The 21,895-nt window shown below is 33.4% G+C and overlaps 2 protein-coding genes and 1 pseudogene across 4 annotated transcripts; 1 reads left to right on the top strand and 2 right to left on the bottom strand.

The window, feature by feature from the left end:
• The first annotated feature begins 2,288 nt into the window (after window positions 1-2,288).
• Window positions 2,289-14,289, top strand: LOC114323091 (uncharacterized). 2 transcript variants are annotated; one of them, XM_028270566.2, is made up of 9 exons: window positions 2,289-2,556; window positions 7,896-8,251; window positions 8,927-9,106; window positions 11,138-11,266; window positions 11,364-11,483; window positions 12,272-12,361; window positions 12,488-12,546; window positions 13,343-13,493; window positions 13,587-14,289. In XM_028270566.2, the coding sequence occupies exons 2-9, from the start codon at window positions 7,916-7,918 to the stop codon at window positions 13,656-13,658; spliced, it is 1,137 nt and encodes a 378-aa protein (XP_028126367.2). In that variant the 5' UTR covers window positions 2,289-2,556; window positions 7,896-7,915; the 3' UTR covers window positions 13,659-14,289. The 2 variants fall into 2 exon arrangements, with proteins under 2 accessions (XP_028126367.2, XP_028126366.2); XM_028270565.2 differs by having other exon boundaries at window positions 11,099-11,266.
• A 681-nt stretch (window positions 14,290-14,970) lies between these two features.
• LOC114323092 (28 kDa ribonucleoprotein, chloroplastic) lies at window positions 14,971-18,420 on the bottom strand. Its single transcript, XM_028270567.2, has 4 exons — window positions 17,801-18,420; window positions 17,603-17,704; window positions 15,516-15,797; window positions 14,971-15,352 (listed from the first exon to the last, which is right to left on the bottom strand). Exons 1-4 carry the CDS (start codon window positions 18,329-18,331, stop codon window positions 15,287-15,289), a joined length of 981 nt encoding a protein of 326 aa, XP_028126368.2. The 5' UTR covers window positions 18,332-18,420; the 3' UTR covers window positions 14,971-15,286.
• Window positions 18,421-19,050: 630 nt separating this feature from the next.
• LOC145805742 (uncharacterized) lies at window positions 19,051-20,756 on the bottom strand (annotated as a pseudogene). The gene is made up of 2 exons (XR_014347936.1): window positions 20,018-20,756; window positions 19,051-19,493 (listed from the first exon to the last, which is right to left on the bottom strand). The product of XR_014347936.1 is annotated as an uncharacterized LOC145805742 (transcript).
• Window positions 20,757-21,895: the final 1,139 nt, after the last annotated feature.

The following is a 21,895-nucleotide window of genomic DNA, read 5'->3' as shown; positions in this document are numbered from 1 at the left end:
ATGTTTTTAAATTTTTTTAAATATTTTGTTCAAACCAGACGCATTTATAATTTATGATTTTCTAAAAATAAACAAAAATCAATTTATAAAATTTTTATAAATATAAACCAAAAACGCAAACATTACCAAATAATACCTAATAATTTAGGAGGTCTTAGGGTAAATAACTCATTAAATTATACACTGTTCAATCATAAATCTAACCAACATTTGGAGAAGTTGTCCCATGGATTGGGAATTCCAAGTTAGCAGCGTATCCTTCCAATGAAAACAATACATGGAGATAAAAAAAAGTCACAATACATAGAGTGCTCGTTTGGGAAAAGCGGGTTTGGGGTTTTTTGGCTAAAATAGCTTTAAAAAAATAAAATAGACTTTTTAGTTCAATGACAAAACATCACATTCAACATATATTCATTACATTTTTTTTTCACAAAAGTCAAAAAAAGCCAAAAAGTCCATCTCAACTCCAATGGTAATAGGTATTTTACCTATCTAAACATTACTATAAAGTATATATTTTATTTTGCCTATCAACTGTTTCATGTTTTTGCTTCAACCATGCTCTTTATTTTAGCTATTCATCAAAATACTATTAATTTTATAAAATGCCACGTTAGCAATAAAGATGGAGCGAAATAATCCTAATGATTAAATACATTTTGCCTAGCCTTGAAGGCTAGCTACATGTAGTTAGTGAATGTGAGTTGAACTAAAATGCCTAATCACATGCCTAGTGCATTAGAGTTGAAAAAAGTGAGTCATACTAGGGATTTTACCTAGCAAGCATTATATGCCTAGTGCATTGGAGAAGCTCAACGGTAGTAGGCATTTTACCTATCTAAATATTACTATAAAGTATATATTTTATTTTGCCTATCAACTGTTTTATGTTTTTACTCCAACCATGCTCTTTATTTTAGCTATTTATCCAAATACTATTAATTTTATAGAATGCCACGTCAATAACAAAGATGGAGGGAAATGATCCTAATGATTGAACACATTTTGCCTAGCGTTGAAGGCTAGCTACATGTAGCTAGTGAATATGAGTTGAGCCAAAATGCCTAATCATATGCCTAGTGCATTGGAATTGAAAAAAATGAATCACACTAGGCATTTTAACTAACAAGTATTATATGCCTAGTGCATTGGAGATGCTCTTAGCCCTAAGCTAAAATAGCCAAAAAACTAAAAAGCTAACCCACTTTCCATATGAACCCAGAGTAATTATAATAATTTAGCCAATAGCTATCACATTCTTTAAAACTTCATTGATTAGGCACACCACATATTAGAGGTGCTCGAGGTAGCGTTGTGGCCAAGAAACCTCCAATCTGTCATCCGTTTGCTGGATTAGCGGATTGGAAAAAATTGATCTGCATCCGTCTGTCGAATTGGTGGATGCGGATTGGAGGATGGATACGAATTGGTTTGGTGGTTTAAATTTTTTAAATTTTGAACATAATACAACAACTTGTTAATATTTTTTTCCTTGGATAACAATCCATTCAAAAATTATTTAATTTGATTTTTTTTAAAATTGACAAAATTAAGCCTTATATTTTTCACACAAAAATACTAAATATAAACACTTGCTATTTGACAAAAGATTTTCTAAATTGAAAACATAATAGAATATCTAATTTTTTTTTTCAATTAAAAACACAAACAGAAGATCTAAATAAATTAAAAACACAAAAAATTACAAATTACTAAGAGTGCTTGCTGTTTGACGGTTCGGTTGTGGCCAAAGGAACCTTAAATCTGCCATTCATCCAAAACTAGGAAGATGGAAAAAATCAATCTGCAACCGTCCACTCGTTATCACGCATCCGTCCAAAATACAACAGATCGATTCAGTTCGATCAATTTAAACAGATCAGAATATTCACTGAGCATCCCTGTCACATATGTGGTGTACCAGTAATTCTCCAGTATTTGACACAAGCAATTTCTTTGGATCAATTGCTAACATTATTACTCACAAACAATTTCATTCGTCTGTGTGTGTGTGTTTTTTTAAATCTTTTATTTTTTAAATTTATCTATAGACGAAGAGAAAAAATAAATTTTTTAAACATAATTTAGAAAAAAAAAGGTTATTAATAAAAAGAATATAGAAAAAAATTATTACTTTAGCCTTGTTTGACAATTTAAAATTTTAATTAAAAGTTAAAAAATCATTACAAATTATCGTATCATTTTTTCTATTTTTTTATACAATTATTTTTATAAAAATAAATTTTTTTCTAAAATAATAGATTCCAAACCAAGCCTTATTTTTTGGAAGTTTACAAACCGCCTTTTTATTGTACAGCGCATCATAGTTTCCCTCTTTGAAACCTCGTTCTCAGCATTTTCTTCAATTTTACAGAGGGAAAGTGAGGAGTTACCGACTCCGCGAGAGAGAGAGAGAGAGAGAGAGAGAGAGAGAGAAGCAAGTTTGAAGAGTCGGCGAATTGTGGTAATTATGGAGTTGTTCGGAAAAAAAACAAGACCTATGAAGACTGACATTGAGAAATAGAATTGAAACCCTAGACCACGCAAATTGAGGTTTGATTAATTCTTCTTTGTTCCTCTTTTTGGTCGTATATTTTTGAAAGTTGTGGTGAATTTCTGAATTGTTTACTTTTGATTTAAGCTTTGATTATACTACGGCCTTTGTTTAACATAGATGTTCGGTTTTTGTTTTTGCGCTTGAAGGTTTGATATCTTTCAAGCTGTAGGGGTTAATTCGCTTCACTGTTAATTTACAATCATTGTTTTTTCTATGACGAAATTCCAAGAAAATTGGTATTTTAAATGTTTGGAATGCATGTCATTTGAAATTGGTTTTTGATTTGGAAGAATTTGGAAGGAAGAACTAGTCAGTCATGTTGAGATCTCTGTTCAAATGTATTGGTTTCAATGGAATTGAAATTACTTAAACCTAATTTCTTTTACCATCAATACCAAAGGGGAATCATGTTCTACAATATATTTATTTTGGGTGCTTCTATTTACACAACACTAACACTCTCAGTACACACTATTAATAGATTAAATTTATATTATAATAATATCCTCTAATGAAATAACCATTAAGGAGGTGTATTCTATCGATTCAAAAATTTCATATATTAAAAATACAAAATACTCTTCACACACCATCATTCCTATAGGGTTTAGAGTTTGAACATTTAAACATTGTATTTCTTCATCATTTTCACCATTAACCTGCACTCATGATATCATTCATTATCAATTAGCTCACTCCCTTCTCTTCTCCATTGTACGTATTTTTCAAACTCAAAACATTATTGCCTTTGAAGATCTAGGGTTTAAGAATATTGAAATCAATTAGTTTTGAAGATTTGCATACCATAGATGACACTGAGATGGTTGGTTCCGATATAAATATTGAAAACGTTGATTTGAACATTGAAAAGTTTAGTTTATGACTTAGGTCAAGTTTGGCATGATTAAAAAAAGACAAAAAGTCAAAAAGTCACTATCGTATTTAAGTAACATCATCTTATTTAAGTCACATCACCTCTCTAACACATCACTTCAAACCCAACCCAAACCCAACCCATATTTCATAAAAAGTCAAAAAGTGCACTTATTTAGTCTTCCCAAACTAAGCCTTAATTTTTTGATTTTTTATTTATCTCGTTCGTATATTGGGAAGATGAGTTTGTTTGTCGTGTTCGGATAACCAGAGCTGAACTTTTACACAATGTTTGATTATTTATATTTGAACAAAACAATTTTGTTCAAATTATTAAGATTGACCAAATATTAAATGTTCATACATAAAAAAATTGAACATTTTAAGATAGTTTGGTTAAAATAAATTAAAATTTTATTCATTATTCAGATATAAATTTTTAAACACATTAAGTATGTTCAACTTTGTATTTATGAGCATAACTAATTTGATGAACTTAAAACGACGATGAGAGACGAGAGTTCAAGACCGACAATGAAGATGAACACCGGTGAAAATGGAGACCGAATTTAACACTCCGCCATCTATCTAAAACGACAAGACGACGAAATGAGACATGATGAGAGTTCAACACTAACTATGGAGATCAACAATGGCGAAGATGGAAGACGAATGAAACCTCCGCCAGCGATGGAGATCAAGACCAACGAAGATGGTCTCTGTTGATATCTGTTTTGAAGATTGTGGGATTTTTGTTGTGTGTAGTAGTGAATAGTGTTTTTAAAGGCTCAAGGCGTACTAAGGCGCTGAAGGTCTCTCGGGGCCTAGGCGCAAGGCGAGGCGCAGGCTTTATTGAAGTAAGGCGCATAATTTTAGTAAAAAAATAGAAAAATTAACATAGACTAATCATTCATAGTACTAAGACAATTTTTTTAAAAATAAAAAATAATTAAGATTCAAGACAAAATATAGGATAATTTTCAAAGCCATGAAAGTGCATATACCATTTCAATTTTCAAAGATAAAATAATCCACATTCAATAAAATAAAAATAAAAATAAGAAAAGACAATTTAATAAATAAAATAAAGACAGAATTTAAAAAATAAAATAATTCACATTTAATACATAATTTATTAAATACAGATAAATACAGAATTTAATAAATACAGAATTTATTTTTTTCCCCTAACAGATAAATACAGAATTTATTAAATACAAAATTTAATAAATACAGATAAATACAGAATTTATTAAATACTGATAACTACAGAATTTAATAAATACAGAATTTATTTTTTTCCCCTAACAGATAAAGGGGAAAAAAAGACCAGTAGCATTGTATTTATTTATTTATTATTTTGTATTTGTATTTGTATTTATATTTATTTATTTATTTTGTATTTGTATTTATTTATTATTTTTTTTCCTAACATAATTGAAAAAAAATAAAAAATAAAAATAAAAAAATAAATAAAACAGAGTCGAATGGAAGCCATAAGAAGAAGAAGAAGAAGAAGAAGAAAGGGAGAGAGAGAGAGTGAGATTAGAAGAAGACCTGAAGAGGTCAAAGCAAAAAAAAACAAAAACAAAAAAAAAACAAAAAATGAAGACGAATCGAGGAGACCAGAAGAGGTCGAACAGGAATCGAGGTCCACAGGCTAGGCGAAGCATACCTGTGCGAAGTTGAATCGAGGTCCATAGTCGAAGTCGCTACGAAGTCGAAGTCGAATCGAGGAATCGAGGAATCGAAGTCGAATCGAGGAATTGAGGCCCACAGTCGAAGTTGTTAGATCAGATCAAGCTGCTAATACATCAAGCGCGTCTAGTCGTGTGCCTTGCGCCTCTGTCGCCTGGCTCAAGTCGCGTCTAAGGCGCTCGCCTGGGACCTGTACAGGCGCAAAGGGTGTGCCTTGCCTCGCCAGGCGCACTTTTCACAACACTGGTAGTGAAGATGAAGAGTTTTGGGTGTGTGTAATGGCATGCATTCAAATAGTTACTGGTGTGTTAATATAAGGTTAGTAATGGAAAGTTAAAGTGTTAACTAAGATATTTTTGAACACTAAAAATTATTTTGTGTATTCTAAGGCCTCGTTTGGCAAGTGGTGATTTTACTCAAAAAAATTAAAAACTCACTAAAAAAACCAAAAGCCAACAACTTATATCAAAAAGTTAAAGATTCTCTTTTCTCTTTACTTTTTGCATATCTTTTCGTAAAAAATCAAAAAGTCATTCTAAACATATTAGTTTTTTTTTACATCATATTTTAGCTAAAAAGTCAAAAAATTACTAAAAAAGTCTGTTCCCAAACGAGGCCTAAGTAATGTTGTGTACACTGAGGCCTTGTTTGTCATCCTCTAAAAAAGCCAAAAAGTCACCTATTTATGTCATATCATCTTATTTAAGTCATAGCACTTCTCTATCACATCACTTCAAACCCAATCCATATTTCATAAAAAGTCAAAAAGTGCACTTATTTAGAACATCTCAAATAATCCTTGAGAGTTGAGAGTTTAGTGGTATGTAAATAGAATCATCATTTTTTTTGTTTTCTTTTCAATTCTTCATCAAACCCATATAGAAAGAAAAGGTTTCCCCTCGAATTTTCCCCTTTCTTTACCTTTTTCAAATCCAATTTCTGAATGGATTTTATTCCAAACAGTGTTAATTAACATATAGTTGGATTTGTCTTTCAAGTAACTTAGAAGAATACTAAATTGGTGAAGTCGGAGAAATTTAATATGAAATTTGATTGGGGATTTGGGGCTCAGAGAGGATTTATTTGATTGCATTTTAGTATGGATGTCATGCCCAATGAATGCTCTTATGACATCTTGCCCAAATGGGGACAACTAAATGCTGTGAAGATTACCTGCGAAAATAAGGTTGACTTGTGAATTGAGTAGACATATCCTAAGTTGCCTTATTTAATTCATAGCAGGTAGGCCTTGGAATGAGCTAGGGTAGGCTACTCGAGTGCTTAAACTTTTTCATCTTTGGATAGACCTTTATGTGCGTGAATCTTATTAATTTTCAATTAAATGCAGGGATGTTAGCTCTATGTCTATGTGACTTAAAGTTTGTCTAGATTTTAGAAGTGACTGGAGTGGAATGGCAAAACAAGACTTTGTTGAGTTGGCAAGTAGTTGATATGAATATGCTAGCCTAGAAGTGAAAGTATATCTCTTCTCTTACTGGAGTAGAATGGCAAAACAAGACTTTGTTGAGTTGGCAAGTTGTTGACATGAATATGCTTAGTCCTAAAGGAGGGCTAGAATGAAGAAAACAATCTGTATAGCTGGTTCTTGGTAATTGGGGCATAGCATTAGTTGATGAAAACATGGTATCAAGTATTTGTTTGTGATTTTTTTTCTCCTCTTTTTATTTTTTTTAGAACGCAGAGAGCAGTCTATTAGAGCAGAAGAAGGAAAAAGTATATTTTAATAGTAGTGAAAAAATTCTCAAAATGACCCTCACAGAATGGATTAAGGAGGTTTTTTCCTTAATAATTGTATAGTTGAGGCAACACTTGAGAGTATGAGATATGATTATTGTTACTTTTATTCTTTTGCTGTTATTGTTTTAGTTATCATTGTCAAGCAAGAAAATAAGTTATTTTGCTAATATATTCAGAAATTTCTTTACTCGAAGGACAACACTTTCAAAAAATTATTTGTTTTGTTTAGTCTGACTGTTAGTGATAAATTGCATCATCTCTGAGCTTGGGATCAGTGCTGATCATACTAAGCTTGGGCTCAACAAAGGTGGAAAAAATAGAATATCTCCAAATCGCCACTCAACACCCCCCCCCCCCCCCCCCCCCCCCCCCCCCCCCAAATTAAAAATATTAATAAAAAATCCAAAAAATGGGAAGGATGTTTGAAAGGTGTTGTTAGTCAAGCTTTAGATACTCCACCATACTGCTGATATGCCTCGGAAAGATTTGCTCTTTTTTTTTTTTTTTTTTTTTTGTAATGCAGAAACTGTAATTGAGGTTTTCATTTCATTCTTTTGCAGTGGTTTACAGAAGTAGTGATTGCATATTCATGCAAGTCTCCTTTATGCTTGCTTGGTGTAATTCTTGTTTGCTTAAATTCGTTGTGCCAATTTTCTGAATTTATATAACTATTACATTGAATTTGTTGTTGATGTTGGATGCATAAATTTTTAGACAATGCATTGTTTTTGAGATGCATAAATGTCGATGTTCTCAGCATGAAAAATTATTGTAGAGCAGAAGTTGCCTTGGTCTACTGAGCTTGTAATGTAATATCAGTTTTATCACTCCAAATTTGACCTTTCCCAAACGGGCAACTGGCAGTGTTTTCTTCTGAAAAGTGTGGTTCAGCATGCGTTAACCATTTGTTTCGAAATAGAAATATGGGAAAGCTTGCCATGAGCCTTCTCTTGACTCTACATCTATATGATACTCGTATTGATAAAAATTGGATTATCATGTGCAGTACAAGTGGCCTTCTGTGTTATGTCAGAAGTTTCAAGGGATTTGGGTGCTTCAGCTGAACCCAATAAAATAGGGCCAGATTACTTTGCTTTTTATGCACGTGAAGTTGCAGAGCTGTTATCGCAAGATGAGGATTTTCTTGCTTTCTCATCAGAAACTTCTGAAGTAGCTGGAATGATGAATGGAGATGTTGGAGAAAAGGATGCAACTGGAAGTAATCACAGTGGCAAAGATAACACTTTTTCGGGTTCCTTATTTTGTAATGGTGTTGGAGCCAGGCTTTCAGATTTTAAGAAAGAAAGATTGAAGGCCTTGCTTCGGCAGAGTGTCGTCACTCTTTCACAGGAAGTTGACGAGGTTAGTTTGATCCTCTCTCTCTCTCAACATAAGCACATGGTGGAATAGACTTAACCATATGCTAGGTACTGGGTTTTGAGTTATTGTAATGGGGCTTTTTTTTTTTTTTTTTTTTTTTTTTTTTTTTTAAGCCTTTCCAGATGAATTTATTTGGGAAAACCTGAATTATTTGTAAATTCTTGAATTATTTGTCTAAAATGGGTTAGGTTTTGTACGTGTGGCCTTTTTCTTAGTGATCACTTCTCAAGTTAGCTATTAAATAGACCATGTTTGTTAAGTTTTGTATTGATTCAGCTTTTAAGGTCTTTTTGAAGTGAAAATATGTAATAATTTTGTAATTACAAGAGGACTACCATGTTTTATGCTTCGTATATTATACATTTGAATCTATAATCTGCAAAGTATTTCCTTGAGAATGCTTGGCACATCTGGTTGGGAGTGCAAATTTATTTATTATTTGAGTTTTTTTCTTTCACCAAGATCTTTATCTTTACTGAAACATGGAGCTTAAGATATATTGTAGTTTTTGCAAAATCAGCAAAATCATCTGTATTCTTCTTCACTTCTGTTGTGTACATGTAAATAGTGCTATCCATTTATGGTACCAGTTACCCCCAGTTGGCATGTATGGTGGACTTCGGAGAATTGTGATTAGTGTTGACATATTGAATGCAGATGCTAGATCCTGTAATCGCTATTCGTCACATACAATCACAACTGAGATACAAAAAGAGCCTATCAAATTATTCAGCTACAGCATGTGATGAGGGTGATGTAGAACAGCATCCTCACAAGAAGATTAAGCTGTCCTCTTCGATCAGCATTCCTCTGCATGCTAGTCCCATTGGTGCTAAGGTTTGTTTCTTCATCCATTGTTTTATATTAGTACTTGGTTGTCAATTCTTTCATCCTACCTATTTGTTGGTGCGTTTGCCACCAGTGTTTGTTTCTTCATCCATTGTTTTATATTAGTACTTGGTTGTCAATTCTTTCATCTTACCTATTTGTTGGTGGGTTTGCCACCAGTGTGACAAGATGGGAGTAGCGATCCATTGGCTAATTATACTGAGACATCAGTTAACAATGAGAGATTTAGGGCCAAAGATTGGGGAATTGTTTCTTGAAATAGCGAGTGCTCAATATTTGGGCATTCAACTTGTTAAATACATTTAGAAAGCTTAGGAGGATGTGATATGGTAGGCCTAATGGAGCTAGAGAATATAAGTTTTATCATAGAATGAGAAATATTTAATAAGATTATAATGACTACGAAAATGTCAGAGAAGTAGAGAAAGAATATTGGTAGCGTTTGGTTGTGTTTTGAAATTGTGATTCTAATAAAAAAATTTCAAAACTCATAACAAAGCACACAACTCAAAAATCAATTCAAAAATTATTTTTGAAACTCATAACCATACACATAAGTCAAAACTCAATTCAAAACTCTTTTCAAAATTCAAAATCAAGTTCTTTTCAAACCTCTATTTAAAAAAAAAAAATTAAAAATATTTTTTTATTTTGTTTTTTAAATTATTTTTAGAATCATGATTTGAGTGTGTAGTCGAGTTTTGAGTAGAGTTTTGAAAGTAAAAAATTTGTTTAGTTATGAGTTTTTAAAAGCGTTTTGAGTTGTATTTTGAAATTTTTTAGACTTATTTTTTTTAATATTTAAAAATTTTCTTAATTTTATTTTTTTTAGGGTAAATATTTTATATTTTAAAATTTTATTTATTTATTTTAATGTGCACTATATTTCATACATTTGTGTGCAGTATTTTATTTTAAATATTTTTTTAATATTAAAAAATTTTTTAAAAAATTATTTTTTTATTTTAAATATATAATTTTTATTTTAAATATTTTTTTTTTTATTTTATAAATATATTTTTAAATATTTTAATATTTTTTGTTATGTGTTTGGTTACGATTTGAGTGTGGAGTTTTGAAAGTAGTGTGGAGTTTTGAGTTATGTGTTTGGGTATGAGTTTTGAAAATAGTTTTTGAATTGAGTTTTGAGTTATGTGTTTAGTTACGATTTGAATGTGGAGTTGTGTTTTGAATTTAAAATATTAAAAGAATTAAAATATTTAAAATAAAAAAATCTAAAAATTTTAGATAAAAATTATATATTTAAAATAACAAAAAAATTTCTTAAACATTTTTTAATATTTTAAAAAAATAAATCCAAAAAATTTCAAAATACAACTCAAAACTCAAAATACAACTCAATTTTTTTTTTCAAAACTCAAAAACTCTTTTCAAAATTCATAACCAAACAAATTTTTCTTTTCAAAACTCAACTCACAATTCCATGCTTAAATCACAACTCCACCCTCAAATCATAATTACAAACTAAACCGAACAGAGCCCTTGTATTTATAAAATTACAAAAAATATCTTCTGGGATTGCACAAACTGTCAACCTTGAGTCTTTAAATCTTTGTCCTAGTCATGGATGAATTAACTAGGATGATTTAATAAAAAATTATATAAATTTATTTAATTTAATGGAGCATATATCGCTTTACAAAGCGGAATGGCAAAAGGGATTTTCAAGTTACCAAACCAATTGATTGGGGCACAAGACTTTTGGTTTGGTTTATGTTATGGTTTGACTCCTGTAAATAGTTTTCGGAATTGTTTTAAAAAGTCTTTGTTGAAATTAGTCTAATGTTCTCTTTTAAATGAGTGTCAGTACATGATTTTCATGGACAGCTCTGGCATTTTCATATTGGTTATCTCCATTTAAAGAACATTTTGCTTCTGTTTCTTAATTCTTATTGATTTTAGGTTGGCTGACTTGGCTTCCTTGCTTTGAATTTTTTGTAATTTTCTCTTGGCATGAAGTCTTTGTGTGTGTGTGTGCGCGCGCGCATGTTTTTGCAGGATTCAGGTAATAAAGGCAAGGATGCAGATTTGCCAGAAAATGGAAGATCCAATGGTGTCAAGAAGAATTGTGCTCATTGCCATACTACTAAAACCTCAAAGTGGAGAACTGGTTCCGAGGGGCCTCTGGTGATTACTTATTTTATTCTCTTGCTTTTCTTTCACTTGTCAGTGTTACTGTTTATTTATTTTTGTTAGTGCTTTTTTTTCATTTTTTTTTTTCCAGTCCATATGCAATGGTTGTGGAATCAAATTTGAAGAAGAAAAGGAGCCTCCCTCAATAAATGACCACAACAAGGAGTCATGTCTGGTTTCAAACATAGGGGCTGATGATGAATATAGAGAAGTAAGAACAATTAACTTCATGTTAATTGGTTGCTAGTCTTTTGAATCTTACATATCATGCTTGATCTGTAGTAAGGGAGAGAGTTGGTGAGGAAGTTTAATGTTTTGGAGGACTTACATATGTATAGGTTCTAATAGGTGGAGTTATTGATCAATAGGTCCTATGATAATTAATGGTGTTTTTCATCAAGTACTATTAAAAAATGTCTCTAACTGTTCATTTTCAGCGACATTTTAAAAATTGTTACAAAAAATGTCACTAATTGTAAGTCTTAGCAATAGTATAAAATAATCGTCACAAAAAAAAGGTCATTATTTTTCAACTTTCAGCGACAGTTTGAAAAACTTGTCGCAGAAAAACGTCACTAATTGTAAGTTTTAGCAACAACTTATAAAAATAGTGACAAAAAAAAGTCATTAATTGTCGATTTTTAGCGACATGCAAAAAATTGTCACAAAATTATTTTAGCGACGATTTTACTAGGACTTATTTTCAATAGGACTTGATCGGAATTAAGTCTAACTATTAGAACCTATTGGTAGTTTACCCAAATATTTTTCCTCTCTCTCTGTCTCATATATTTTTCCTCTCTCTCTCTCTCTCTCTCTCTCTCATATGAAGTTGAGCTTGGTTAACAGCTGCCCACAACACTACTATTTGCTTTCCTGTTGCAAATGTGGCATTAAACTTTATACCATTTTGCCTGTATGTGCATTATGAAAAGCTTGCATGGTCATAAACTACATGTTGATGAGTTTGGCCTTTTCTATCCTCAAAACTTTTGTCAGGTTGATGATGATATGCAATTCCTCCTGGAGAATGATGCCCCAAAGGTTGAGGCGGTGGTAAAGAAACATTCTGATGAAGTGTTCACAATGGTAATCTTCCGAAGTATCTTTAATAAATCGTTCACTATGAATGTCGTCTAGCCGGATATCTCTTACTGTTAAATTTGTAGTTTATTATGATATTGACTGAATTGAGGTTAAATATTCTTTTTCCAGCTTGGGCACATGGAGCAGCAGCTTGAAGAGCTTCTTGATACAGTGCTGTCTAATTGCAGGTTATTGTTTTTCTTTCATAAGCCTTATACAAACAAATTGTAGTTGGTCTTGACATTCTTAATTTTGTTTCAACTACAATGGCATTTGATTTTATTCCTGTACAGATGCCTATCCATACAAAATGTTTGGCCATAGTCAAGCTTGGTATTTCGCAATTTTTGCTTTTGCGCTTCTGATGATGTCCTGGTACTTGAAATTTTGAATATCTGTTTTTCCAAACGAAGATCCTTCAGTTGTTTATTTATTTTGATAAGTCTATAGTCTTATAGTGGTATCTCCTTGCTTAAAAGATCATTATATGCTTTCTAGTACAACATTTATTCATGAGCATAGACTATGCATTCAAGAAAGGGGTCATTGTAAATGCTTGGGTTATCAAACATGAGAAGGCCGGTATTGAGTCTGAAATAGCCCCGTTGTGCAAATAATGTTGAAGGTTAGGTCTGTATGTGGTCCTCCCTTCCCAACTCTCCCTATTTGCAAGAACAATACAAGTAATGATTTAGTGGTTGGTTCGTCTCTTATTTCAGCTAAATGCTGACGAAAGGGGTTCAAATATAGGCGTTAACGCAGTTTTTGTAACTTTGTGATGTACTTCTATGATTGGAGATAGTTACTGTTTTTGTAATGAATGAAGGTGGTTGGATATTTTATATATATGTATGTGTAACGAGTTTTTGATTGCCAGTGGCATGACTAGTTGTGCTTGAGTGTATGATATGGTTACATTCTGGTGCCTTAAAATTTATCCTGCCTTGAGACTCTGATTCTAATTGTCTTACTTTTAATATGCAGGTTGATGACTCTTTCTGAGAAGCAACAGCTTCGAAAACTGATTCAGAAGCTGCCGCCTAGAAATCTTGACCGTGTTGTGGAAATCATCCAATGTAATAAACCATTTGGCAAATATTCAGCTGATGAGATCCATGTTGATCTGGAAAAACAGGCAAGTAGAAAGCACATTGTTTGTGGTGAATGAGTACAAATTTTCTGTCTTCAACTAAACTATTCTGGTTTATTTCTGATGGATCTATTGTAGGATAATGTTACACTTTGGCGATTGTATTACTACGTTAAAGCCGTTGATAATGCTAGAGAGCTCTCAGGGTAGCTGAACCTCAGCAAAGCCTCGTAGCCAAACTTGCCAAACCAAATTCTGCATGCCAGTTTACTCCATTAGGGTCATGAATTTTGTCAAAATGTGGATCAAGTTTTCTCTCTACCTCAAAAGCCAGATGAAGAGGCCCAAACATCACTGCTTGCTTGTTGATTCTTCTGAAGGGGTAATGCCTAAAATTTTGAATGCAAAGTTCTATTAAGAAAGCAAATTTACTGCAGACCATACCAGTAAAAATGGCATTTTTTCACCGAGGCAGAAAGAGCATTCTTTTGAAGTACTTTACAATCCCTGAAAGGTGGAATGTGACCCAGCTTTCTTTTGTATGATTGTGGGGTCTTACTAGGTTCTGCGCGATAAGGTATTATTGCATTTTGAAATCTTATTTTTTGTACATCTAGTATATAGATGTTCTGACTGTACAGTTTGTAAGGTTTTTGTGGGGGCATCAACTGGTGGAGAGCTACTTCTGTTAGTGCAACATGATAACCAACAAGGCTGTACGACAAGAATTTGATCCATGTAAGCACGAGGAATATTTCATTATTTCCTGAATGTTAGTGCAAGCAAGGATCATTTGTTACTTTATATGAACATTTGAAGTTTATTGTTTGATTTGTTTTTCCATGAATCTTTAACCGGCTGATTGATGCTCAAACCAGCCATGAGGCATAGATTTGAAAGTTTTAAAACCCATAAACTGGGGAAAATGAGAAACTGAGTCTTGCACAGGTGAAATTGTTGGAATCAAATCTCATGTGCAATTGTACAATCGTTAAAAATCCAGAATTTGATCTCATGCAATCATATTGTTCTAGATGAAGATAGGTTTCTACCGTACTTTGTGGCTCTGGTTCTTCTATATCGATTGAGTTTTTGAATTCTTGTTGATTCCTGATCCATGCTGTTGCTGCCATGTAGGAAGTGTCTTGTAAATGAAAAACAAATTATGGTTGGCCCTATTGCAACAAAAAGAATGGATGTCATTTTAGCTTTCATCATTTGAAACAACATTAAATTATCATAACTAAATAAAATTATCTTGAGGTACTACTGCTCATTTGGTTGCAGTGTCGCAAAAGATCAGTTTATAGACCAACCAAAGCAAGAGAAGGATTAAACATTAAAATCATTTAAGAGATAATGAAGCCAGAAAATTTCATAATCTGATGTCCTTGAATTGGCCATCACATGAACAAAATTTGGAACTACAGATTGCGGATGAAAACAGACCTTGTAAGTTAAAACCTGAAAGAAATTCATGCAGCTTTGAAGTAAGAAAAAAAGATTGGCACCTACTAAAATCTCACATTAATAGGAACTAATCCATTAAACTAATTAAAACGTAACTAAATATTACATCACTGTCAAGTAAAAAAGTGAAAAAAAGGAAAACTAAAAAAATAAAAATAAATAAAATTAAGAGAAATTTCTTGGGGAACTCTCAGCTCTTAATAACAAGCTGTCCTTGCTGCTAGAAAAAATCATCACAAAAGAAACAAAGAATGAAACAAGGAGAGAGATGGAAAGAACAATGAAGATAACACCGAACTTTTCTCTACCATAACAATTCTACTAGACTTGAAAGCACATTTTAACCATCCAACAAGACTCATCTCAAATCAAAACGAGCCACGCCTACGTCGGTCCTCAGCAACATTGACCCTGATTGCCCTCCCATCCAAACTCTGCACCACCAGTTACACTTAAATCAGGAAACAATAAAAAGACATACTCATAGGAAACAAAAGATAGTAGCAAGCCTCGTGAAAGATTACAGACCATAAGTATTTTAACAGAAATGAGCGTATTTAGGATGATAATGGAAAAATCTAGGAGCATATATATAACCTGTCCATCAAGAGCAGCGATCGCATCATTGACTTCTGTCTCACTAGACATTGTTACAAAGCCAAATCCACGTGAACGGCCAGTGTCCCGGTCATAAACAACCCTGGCATCCACCACCTTGCCGTGTTCACTGAAGACCTGCTCGAGGCGAGCATTGTCCACTTGCCATGGCAGGTTACCAATGTAAATTCTGAAAGAAGGTTCAATCGCTCCAGAAGGTCTTTCTGGGCGTGACCCTCTTGGAGCAGCCTTATTTACAGTCAAAAACCTTCCATTTATTTCCTGTTTAAAGCAATTGAAAGTATTAAATTCAACAAGCAAAAGCATTTCAAGAATCAACGAGATATCCAGGGAACTCAGATGTGGTAAAGTACAATGAGAGCAAGCTTGCGTGCACACGGACACACACAAAACCTTTCACCTTATTCTCATTGATGTCATTAGCATAATGCACTAAAGATGCCAATTTTATAAGGTCCAACCATGGTGCCCTTGAAGGACCAAGGGATCTAGACATCAAAGTAGTAGGCCCTAAACTAAATTCTACCCTATCTATTAATACTTATGTCACCAAATTATTATTGGTGTCAGGAGCAAACACACCCCTTGAGGTTTACTTAAATTACAAATTATCTCCTGTGATTTTAGAAATTACATTATACCCCTAAAGTTTCTAATTTCATAACAAATAGTCTTTTTATTAATAAATCATAAAGTTAATTAACAGTTTTTAATAATGTTAAAATTTTATTTCAATTAATAAATCAGATAATTTTATTATTGTATATGTGAATAGTTGGAAATTTTACTTTTTCAATTAATTCTGTTAAATAAAAAATTCTGATACGGAGACATTTGTAATTTTCCAAACCACATAAGGCAATTTGTATTTTAAGCAAATCTCAGGAGGTGTATTTATAATTTACCCTAATATAATTTAGTAATGAATAGTGTCAAAATGCTTTATTCTAGCAATGTTGCTCCAATGGTGCAATGCAAAATTTCTTCAATTTTTCTCACAAAATGTCAAATCAATATGCTATATTTGGGTCCTAAAAGAGGAAAGATGTAGACAAAGATATTACCTATAGGTAAACCAGGTGCTATATTAAGTGCTAAGTTTAGCCATAGGTGATATATAGCAAGCCATACAATTTACCACTGGAGTAGAATTTTTGGAACGACAAGGCAAAATATAGCAATAGCAAGCCATATATAGCTCACCATTGGACCCCCATGGCAACTAGCTTTGCCATTCTTTAGAGAACTGTCCCCTAGCGGCAGCAAACAGTAGGTGGGATAGACAGTGACTTCAACCAAGAGATTGAAAGTACTTTTTCTTTGTTATCCCTATTCTTTTTTAATCCAAGAAGAAGAGATTTTTTTTTTTTTTTTTGATAAATTAATCCAAGAAGAAGAGATTATTGAAGCACAGTTGGACCATTGAAAACATTGTATTTCGATCAAGCTACCGACACATTTTCTGCAACCATATATTTGGCTGCAAATTTATGGGCTATGGATACGAAGGCTTGTTAGGAGACACACCCTTAAAACTACAATTAGTTAGCCAGAACATGGCGAAAGAAAATGTACTCGCAAACTGAGCTATCAGGAGATCTAAATAAATTAAGCACCAAAAACGTAAAGGAATTTAAAAATCAGAATGAAATGATGACAAAAAAGATGCATAATAGGAAGGCCAACCAAGACTTTCACAAAGAAGTTGTTGACGTGAAATTAGAGGGGCTAAAGATGAGAGAGAGGAGTGTGGGACTGCTCACATGGTCTTAGTCACGTCATTGGGGGTGCTAAATTAGGGGATGTAGTGGGATTGTCAATTTAAAGTGTTGTTTAATGTGTTGTCAAAACACCGCATTGCAATTAAGAGAACTGGATACCTAGCACATAGCTATCCACTACAGCAAACTAAAAATAAACAATCTTTCACAAAAGAATCAAGCTTGAAATATAATTTCCCGATAACAATAACAAAGGAACAAATAATTCTATCTTTAGCATGACTCCAAATTGAAGTGCCAAACAGAGAAACCCAAAAAAGATGAATAGAAAAGGATCAAACTTACATAACGGTGGAACATCTCAACAGCCTTCTCAGCTTCTTCGACAGTACTCATTGTTACGAATCCAAAACCTCGACTCTGATCCGTTTCCCTATTGTAAATTACCTACAATCAAAACCACCTAATGATCATCATAATCACATCCCTCAAAATTCCCAATTTCCAATAATCACACACACAGAAACACAGAGATTATTATACCTCAGCAATCTCAACAATACCAGCCTGATCAAAAAGCTGAGCCAATTTCTCACTATCAATGTCATAAGGCAAATTCCCAACAAAAATCTTAGCCTCTTCAGATGGCTCAGGATAGGACTCTTCTTCACTCTCCTCCAAAACCCCACCATCTCTGATTCCCTCTCCTCTATCTTCTCCACCCTCACCTTCCCAAGAAGTAGCAGTGGCCTCCGTTTCCGCCAAAGTCTCGTCTCCCCACTTGAACCCATCAATTGGGTTCTGTTCTTCGCCCTCTTGTTGGGCCCAATCTGAGGTCTGCGCAACGAACGAGACCACACCCGATGATGATGTAATCTTAGGTCTGAGAGAGACCCATAAAGATGAAGGGAATGAAGCAGAAAGAGATGATAATGAGCATGAGAGATGGGTGAGTTTGATTGTTTTTGAGGGGATTGAGAGTAATGGGTGTTGGGTTTTGGAAGTGAATAGTGCTGGAACAGAGGTTATTATACAACACTCGGCCATTGACAATGGTTTGATAGCACAAGTCATTTCTACAGAGGGTTAGAGAGAGAGAGAGAGAGAGAGAGAGAGAGAAGATAAGGGGGAGGGAGGGTCACAGTTTGGTCTGCAGGGATAAGATATTCTAGGTTTGGAGAGAGATGATCCTCCTACCCCCAATTTTTTGTTTTTTTTCAAAAAGACCCGTAATTTATGAGTAATACTTTGAAGGCCCATGAAATATTAATTCTTCTCATTACAGGCCCTCAATTTTCTTTTCATTCACTCTCCCTAACACTTAAGTTATGAGAATAGTCTGCTGTGAAAACATGTACAGGGGTTTGAAATGAGTTTTGCATTCCCATAACTTAGGATTTAGGAATGTGCTTCTCATCATATCATTGAGTCATTCTTGAAGCCTGCGCGATCCATCGTTAAAACTACTTAACTATTAATCATTTTGACGATTAATTTATTAATTTTTTTGAAATATCATATTAATCATGTACTCCTTAAATAAAAGGGGGCAGTATGTTTATATAGCTAGAACTATGGAAATAACAATGAACAAATGACAAAATACAATGATTGGCACACGAAAACTTTGTGTTCCTCAATCCATGGACTCGTTTTTACATTCAATCATGAAGATTGCATTCCTGATCATGACTGCTTTTTGTTAAGCTTATAATTGTTTGCTTTTGAACTATTAGCAGAGGTTGGATGATAGTTAATGCCAAAATCTCTCCCACAATGAAGAAGCATTCAAGTATTTAAGAGTACTATTATACATTAAACGAAATTTTACACGACTTTTTTTTAACACTAAACACAAAAGATATTTGAGCACACACATTAATAAATACACATGACTTTGTATTCAGCGATAAGCAATCTGATATGTGTTCTCAGAAATAAAAGGGATTCATTCGTGTATGGGTTTGAAGTTCTTGTAAGCGATCACTGCATAGAAAGAGTCTGACCCAGAAGACAATCCCAACAATCTCATGATCCAACCGAAAGGCGATCTGTCCCCTTGAGCACCACCAGTGGCTGGCAATTTCCGAACAATTTCTGGCTCTGTAAATCCTTCAATGCACTGGAAGTACTGCATTCTCCATGCACCGATGGCTTTTTCATAGAACATTCGATTACTGAAGCTAACTATGAACACTCCACCTGGCCTCAGCACCCGAAACACCTCTGCAAACACCTGCAAAATATTTAACTTTAGTCTACATTACATCTAATAGTTAGTCTTGAAATTCAGTTCCAAAACTTGCACTCAACTCAGCTAGGCCTTACTCCTGCAGTGAATTGTTCGTATTCAAATTAATTGTAAAGTAGATTTTATATTGAACCAAATATTTACATGGAAATCGTAAATAAAAATATTTTACTTTACAATGAACCTGACACTCTGAATTTAAAAGATCCAAACTACCCAAATCTTTCCCAAGTTTCAGTTCTATTGTAGGCATTTGTTTAATCTCACAAAGTTGTCTCTCTTACATTTGTCATTTTGACAGAGAAGAAAATTGTCGAGGGTAGCAATTTCAGAGAATGATGAACTTCAATTTCCCCTTGAATTACCAAGGCCACATCACATATCAATTTTGGTGAATTAACAGTTGAACTTTACACATACACATAAATTAGTTACATAGCATAGCATTCTATGTCCAGTTCTATGATCAGATTCTGTGTTCCTATCATTAATCGTGATTCGTGAATTACCTTTTCTGGCTGCTGAAGATACTGCACGCTAACAGTGCATAACACAGCATCCAAACAGCCACTCTCCAATTCAAGTTTCTGATCATAATTAAGATCCTTGACGAAAAAATAATCAAGCCTTGGGTTCTTGGCAAGCTCTTGTGCATTGAGCCCATGTCCCACCACTCTTTTGTACTCAACTTCTTTGGGTAGATGGCTAACCCATGAGCTAGCAAGGTCAAGAATCTCTGAGCCAGGGCTCAACCTTTCTCTGTAAAGTTCAGTCAATGTGGCAATAAAGTTGTCGTCGACATGGTTGACAAAGCGAGGGAAGGCATGAAATCTTGGTCAGGGTAGGTGTTGAGTTTGGTTCTGCCCTCTGGGCTGAGAACTAGGCGTTTGATTTTGCTTGCTGAGGAGGGTTGTGTTGTTTGGTTGTTTTCATGGAGGGTGTTTGATATGATGGTTCTTGAATAGAGAGTTCTGGATTTGGGTAGGATAGAGAAGAGGGGATTTCTGGGTTGGTTTGGTGTTGATGGGTGACACTGCCATGGCTTGAGGTAATTTGGATGAAGGGTGAGCATGGAGTCTTTTGATAATTGATGAAGTTTTTCAACATGTGAAGGTGACAGATAAGTGGCCTACAACCATCTGGATTGTTAACGCAATTTTTAGGATAGGGTGTAAATCGCTGAAATGAGGTGAGAGTAGGAGTGCTTGGGTTCGGTCAGATTGTAGTTTGGGCTGAGAAATTCTTATTTGCATCCGACTACTTTTGGTTTCGAAATTCTTGAACGGATTAGGTGAATTGACGGGTGAATTCAATTGGCTGATTTAATCAATTTTAATTTTACAAAAATAATTCTTATATTTTTACTAAAAGGTGAAAAATATCCCTTTCAGATTTTAATATTTAATTTATTGAACAAATAAATAATATATACATGTATCAATATTTTAAAAAAATTAAAATTCTACACGGTCAAGTCGAATTTGACAAATTAAAACTTATAAATGTGCCACCTGATTGAGACACAATTTTTTTTTAAAAAATTATTAGACCTGCATCCATTCGCCACCCATTACATCGAAACTGCTTATTTGACGTCAGGGTAGATTGACGTATTGAACGGTCAGATAGATGTTTGTTAAGTCATAATTTATTTAAGAAGTGACATTTTATAAGTGGTCTACGTCAAAAATAGTGTGTATTATTTATTTATTATTATTATTATTATTATTATTATTTTTTAGAGAATATGAAAAATATTTATATTAAAATCAACAATATATAGAATAAGACCCCAAAGGGCCATACAAACCATACAATTAAATAAAAAAAATAACAAATCCGTCAAAAAAGACCAACTACGATGTAATCTGGAAAGCAAGATCTACATCAAATCAAGTAAGATTTGCTTGAAAACCTGATGTCTCCATCAACGTCGTCCCTATTGTTGTTGCCCAACTTTGCCACCACCATCGCCATACTTCGAACACTGTCAGAAGGTAAAATTGAGAAGAAGGTACACCCACAATGGTATAAGAGAAGGTTTAAGAGATGAGGGAACCATTGTAGGGTTAGAAAATTCAAAAATTTATGTCAAAATAGAATAAAAAAAACTTTCAAACTCTTATTTTATATATAACAAATCTAAATCTACACTCTAAAACTACAAATCTATATTTTAAGAATGTAAATCTATACTTTAAAAATATAAAAAGAATCATCAAAATATCGCCACACAACCACCAAAACATCGCTGGAAATCTCCCTACAGAAAAGCTCTACTCTCTCCCTCTCTGAAACTTCTATTTATTATTATTTTATTTTTTTTGGTTGCGCTTTGAGATCTATAGTTTCTTCCCTTTTTATTTAGGGAAATTTGGTCATAAACC

The sequence above is a fragment of the Camellia sinensis genome, chromosome 1 (assembly GCF_055761805.1).
Source record: "Camellia sinensis isolate YWXY chromosome 1, ASM5576180v1, whole genome shotgun sequence".
In the NCBI taxonomy this organism is placed as follows: domain Eukaryota; kingdom Viridiplantae; phylum Streptophyta; class Magnoliopsida; order Ericales; family Theaceae; genus Camellia; species Camellia sinensis.
This window is presented reverse-complemented; position numbering and strand designations above follow the sequence as displayed.

Bases quoted from the DNA above. Each gene is read 5' to 3' on its own strand.
- LOC114323091 (XM_028270565.2), top strand. From the start codon at position 7,916: ATGTCAGAAGTTTCAAGGGATTTGGGTGCTTCAGCTGAACCCAATAAA. The intron at 8,252-8,926 runs GTTAGTTTGATC...TATTGAATGCAG, and splicing joins TTTCACAGGAAGTTGACGAG to ATGCTAGATCCTGTAATCGC. The intron at 11,484-12,271 runs GTAAGAACAATT...AACTTTTGTCAG, and splicing joins CTGATGATGAATATAGAGAA to GTTGATGATGATATGCAATT.
- LOC114323092 (XM_028270567.2), bottom strand. From the start codon at position 18,331: ATGACTTGTGCTATCAAACCATTGTCAATGGCCGAGTGTTGTATAATA. The intron at 15,798-17,602 runs GTAAGTTTGATC...TGCTTTAAACAG, and splicing joins TTGAGATGTTCCACCGTTAT to GAAATAAATGGAAGGTTTTT. The intron at 15,353-15,515 runs GTTATATATATG...CTGGTGGTGCAG, and splicing joins TCGCTGCTCTTGATGGACAG to AGTTTGGATGGGAGGGCAAT.